Genomic DNA, 4,788 nt, shown 5'->3' on the forward strand with positions numbered 1-4,788 from the left:
AGGCTTTGCCTAAGAAAGGGTTCGGCCACGTAAGATAACCATTGAAGAGTTGAGTTCATTCTCAACTATGATGTTCAACCTTAGTTAGGGAATGCATAAGAATGAAATAATGCATGAAGGGCTAACCCTAATGAATGGGGGTTAAGCTATGATGTTACATGCCGTATGAATGAAAAGAAAGAATGCATGAATGTTCGTATGTTATGAAAAGAAAGAAAGGAACATTCATGATATGAAAGAAAGGGCATGTGCATCATTATGTTTTACTTTGAAAAGAAAGGGCTTGTACCGGATCCTGAAAAGGAATCCAAAGGGAAGGGCACCCTAAGGCAGCCAAACGCCCCTAGGTCGAAGGACATTTGGTGAAGACCTAGTAACCGTGTAGTCGAGATTAGCTACCTCGTACTACTTGGTATGTATGCGCGCAATGAATGCAGGGTACAAGCCGGGATCCCAACAAAGATGATGATATGTTTATCTACTAAGATAATAAGTTTTCAAAGGCATCTGCATATTGTTTGTATGCATGTGAAAGAATGTTAAGATATGAAGATGTATGTGCTTTATGCAAGCTCTATGAGTTTTTATGACATGCTATGCTTATGTTTGCTCATGCTAAAGGAATGTGTTGTGACGAAAGGTTTTGTGAGTAGGAAAGGGACTTACTAAGCCTTGTGCTTATAGTTTTCCTTTCTTATATCGCAGATCCAAACAGTAGTCACTAAACAAGGGAAGCAGCAGCGAGGAGGCTAAATAAAGATGTGTGTGGTGGTGGTGACTTGGCATAGAGATCCTGGCAAATTATTAAACATGACTTTTATCTATGCATGTTGAATGTCTAGATTCTTTTTCTGTATTGGATACTTGTGCTAGAATTGAATATTGCTAAGTAGTAATTGACTAGACAATGCATGCACCTTTAGTTTCATTTGCAAATCATATATGAATTCCTTGCCATGATTGTATGTTTTAAGTTTCCGCTGCAAAGTTTTAAGGATATTCGTATGTGATCTCTTATGAAATAAATGAAAAGAGTAACTGTAGCGTCCGTCATGGGCCCTAAGTAAGGGCGGGCGTTACATAAAATATTATAATGCTATAGTTAGTTAGTTAGGTGATTCAATCAATTTGACAAGATAGACTGTGCCTATCTTGTCATGTCCTGTCCATTAATTTTAATTTATATGAACTAACTAATCAAGAGATAAATAAAGAGGAAAAAAAATAATTTTTGTGAGATCCATAGAGAGACATATCACCTGGATGTTGTCAATGAGGATACTAATAAAAAAACATAGAGAAAGGATAAGGACGAACAATAAATTGGAAGGAAATAAAAGAATATTTTATTTTATTTTATCATTTATTTTAATTATTTAGTTTTAATGCATGCATGATTTGTTGAGAGATGACTGATCAGATGCATGCATGGAACTTAAGTCATAATTAGTTAGTCTCGGGTCGAATTAAGTATTGGGGGGTTGAGACGGGTCCTAACTCGCTCGAGGCGTAGGTCCATCCATCCAAGCACTTTGGAAGTTAGTTAGCCAATGTGAGTATATATGTTCAACATGCCAAGCACTTTGGAAGGGAATAAGGGCTCAATCGAACTAGGTGTTTGGAAGTTGGATGCTTGATTCGAGATGAATGTCAAATACTTATTATGTATGTGTTCATGATGTATCACACTTTGAAATTTGAGTTATTATGGGTTGTTGAGATGTGGAGTACTTTGAAAATCCAATTTAGTAGTGAGATGAGATGTCAAACCCTTAATTATAGAGAGAGAGAGGGGGTAATTAACAATCAAAAGCATATATATATATATATATATATATATATATATATATATATATATAGGTGATATTTTGTACGACCCTGTGCATGACACAACCGACCTCCTCAGCTTTCGGCCGTAGTCGCTGCGCTGTCCGGTCACCGCCGACCGCCGGATCGAGTTCGTTCAACGCGCCACTCACCGGCGCGTCGTCCGACGTCGGATTCCGGCCGGATTGTGGCCAGAATCTGGCGCAATTTGGCCGGAAACGCGTCGGCGATGGCACGTGGCGTTCTCGACTAAATCGCGGTCGGATTCCGGCCAAATCACGGTCGAAGACCGATCGGGGAAGGACCGGCATGTGCGTGCCATTGTCGTCGTGTTTCCGGCCAAATTACGTCGAATTCCGCCACAATCCGACCGGAATCCGACACCGGCCGACACGCCGACGAATGACGCGTCGATCGAGATCAGTCCGGCGACTGACGGTGACCGGATGGTGAGGCGACAGTGGCGGAAACAGCGGCGGGTTAGTCGCAGAGAGTACTGTGCATTCCCACATTTGGACGGCCAAATCTGCGCAATCACGCATGATTGACGGTGATCAGCTTGGCGCGCACGGGAGTGACGCGCAAAATATCAATTCTATATATATATATATATATATATATATTCATAAATATTTACATTAAAAAATTCTTTAATTTATAATGATCCCGGTTAGTAGTTAGGTGTTTCAATCAACTTGACAAGATTGATTGTGCCTATCTTGTCCTGTCCATCGATTTCAATTATATGAACTAGCTAGCTAAATAAGAATAAATTTTTTTCCATATATAGAAACGACACATCACATCTATAGAGAGATATGATTTTAGTTTGCTTTATCATTCATTTTATTTATTTATTTTAAAATTTTATTAAAAAAATTAACGATTAAGTTAAGTAACACGTGCCCTGCACTTGACGTTAGTTATTATATAAGACTCCCTGAGCTTCACAAGCTTCCCATCCCAGCCAAGAACGAAGCGCCGGGCAGCTTCTGCACCGACCTTCTTCCACTCCGATACGTACTCTTCGGTGAACTCGAGCGCACAGCTAGCATCGTCTCGCCTGCCGGGCTCCTTCTTCGAGACATGTGGAAGCTCAAGGTCGCGGAGGGCGGCAGCCCCTGGTTGCGCACGACTAACAATCACGTCGGAAGACAGGTGTGGGAGTTCGACCCCAGCCTCGGCACGCCCGAGGAAATCGAGGAGGTGGAGAGGGCGCGAGAAGCTTTCCGACAGAGCCGGTTCGAGAAGAAACACAGCGCCGATCTGCTCATGCGGTTGCAGGTACGAGCTGCATGTACTAGTTCAAACACATTCAAGTTTGAAAAGCAGATGGATTTGCTATTGAAAACCATGTGGAAGTGTGTTTTTTTTCTTTTATGGAAGTGATTGTAATTATCATTTTCTTTACTTTATTGCAGTTTGCAAAGGAGAATCCAATTGAGATGGACTATCCTATCATCAGGATTGAAGATGACGAAGATGTCACAGAAGAAGCTCTAGTGACTTCCTTAAGAAAGGCCATTAGCGTTTTTTCTACTCAGCAAGCACATGATGGACACTGGCCTGGGGATTTTGCTGGCCCAATGATTTTTTTGCCAGGATTGGTATTTGCGTGAATCTTTTAATAAGAAAAATTATTATAAGGGCTAAACCCTTTTTCTAGATTATACTTATGCAATATATATTGTGCCTTGATTGCTCTTATGTGAATTTTTATTTTTCTAAAACTTTGACTTAGTCTACTGTCGGACAAGACTTGAATATATTATGCGTTCAGGCATCTATTAAATTTTTACCTCTTGATTTATGCAGATAATAACATTACAAGTTACTGGAACTCTAAATAGTGTTCTGACACCTGAGCACCAGAAAGAAATTCGTCCTTATCTCTACAACCATCAGGCATCATATTCTTAACTTTTTTTTTTGATAAATTTGATCTAAATCCTTTGATAAATTGTCATTTGTGTGCTTATGTATTGCAGAATAGAGATGGAGGGTGGGGCTTGCATATTGAGGGTGAGAGTACAATGTTTGGTTCGACATTGAATTATGTTAGTTTAAGGTTGCTTGGACAAGGACCTGATGATGGAGATGGGGCAATGGAAAAAGGGAGAAAATGGATCTTAGACCATGGAAGTGCAACTTGTACACCATCATGGGGAAAGATGTGGTTATCTGTAAGTAATTAGATTAAGGCTTGACATCCATGTATTCCACAAGCCAAAGATAGTTAATTACCTCACTAAACTAAGCATTTGTGGGTCGGTTACACTCACTTATAGTCTCATGCTTTGCTTCCAATGGGGTGGGGTTTCTGCCATGGAAACATTATATTTGGTGATACTAATGAAACCTTATAGGATTCTTTTACCACTTTTTGTTCTATTCGTTAGTTATATCACATGCCCAAGAGAAGAGCCTTAGCTTGATTCCTACATTGAATTTCATTCAGGTGCTTGGAGTGTTTGATTGGTCTGGTAACAACCCTTTGCTACCAGAAATGTGGCTACTGCCCTACTTTCTACCAGTTCATCCAGGTATGCATTTGTTAGAGAACAATAAGTACAATATCTAGTTTCAACTAAAAAGATGATGTAAAAGTAAAAATGATGTCTTAGATAAGCTGAATGGTAACTAGTAGAACATTAAAATTTTGTATTGTGGGAAATGTTGTCACAGTCACTAACTGCCTGCTCCTGTAGCAGTAAATAACAACATTTATGAGGACTTTTGCTTATTAGACATGAACTTCAGTTATGATTCTGAGCAAGCAATGCACCTAATATATAGTTTTCATTACATCCCAAAACTTATTGGATAGAAGTAATTTTTATATGACTTGAAAATTTTTAATATAGGAAGAGGGAGATCAAAGAAGACTTGATTAGCAATGATAAAACTTGATAAAATTTATTTAAATATAAATGATAATATAGTTGAGAATTGAACCCAATG

At 39.2% G+C, this 4,788-nt stretch overlaps 1 protein-coding gene across 1 annotated transcript; it reads left to right on the forward strand.

Annotated features, from left to right (window-relative positions):
• The first annotated feature begins 2,873 nt into the window (after positions 1–2,873).
• LOC141816285 (cycloartenol Synthase-like) lies at positions 2,874–4,419 on the forward strand. Its single transcript, XM_074704094.1, has 5 exons — positions 2,874–3,111; positions 3,249–3,434; positions 3,643–3,732; positions 3,816–4,010; positions 4,286–4,419. Exons 1-5 carry the CDS (start codon positions 2,914–2,916, stop codon positions 4,406–4,408), a joined length of 792 nt encoding a protein of 263 aa, XP_074560195.1. The 5' UTR covers positions 2,874–2,913; the 3' UTR covers positions 4,409–4,419.
• Positions 4,420–4,788: the final 369 nt, after the last annotated feature.

Source organism: Curcuma longa, unplaced genomic scaffold (genome assembly GCF_044706935.1).
Source record: "Curcuma longa cultivar G26 ecotype Majalengka, Jawa Barat unplaced genomic scaffold, ITB_CL_G26_1.1 contig_15939, whole genome shotgun sequence".
NCBI classification, from domain to species: Eukaryota; Viridiplantae; Streptophyta; class Magnoliopsida; order Zingiberales; family Zingiberaceae; genus Curcuma; species Curcuma longa.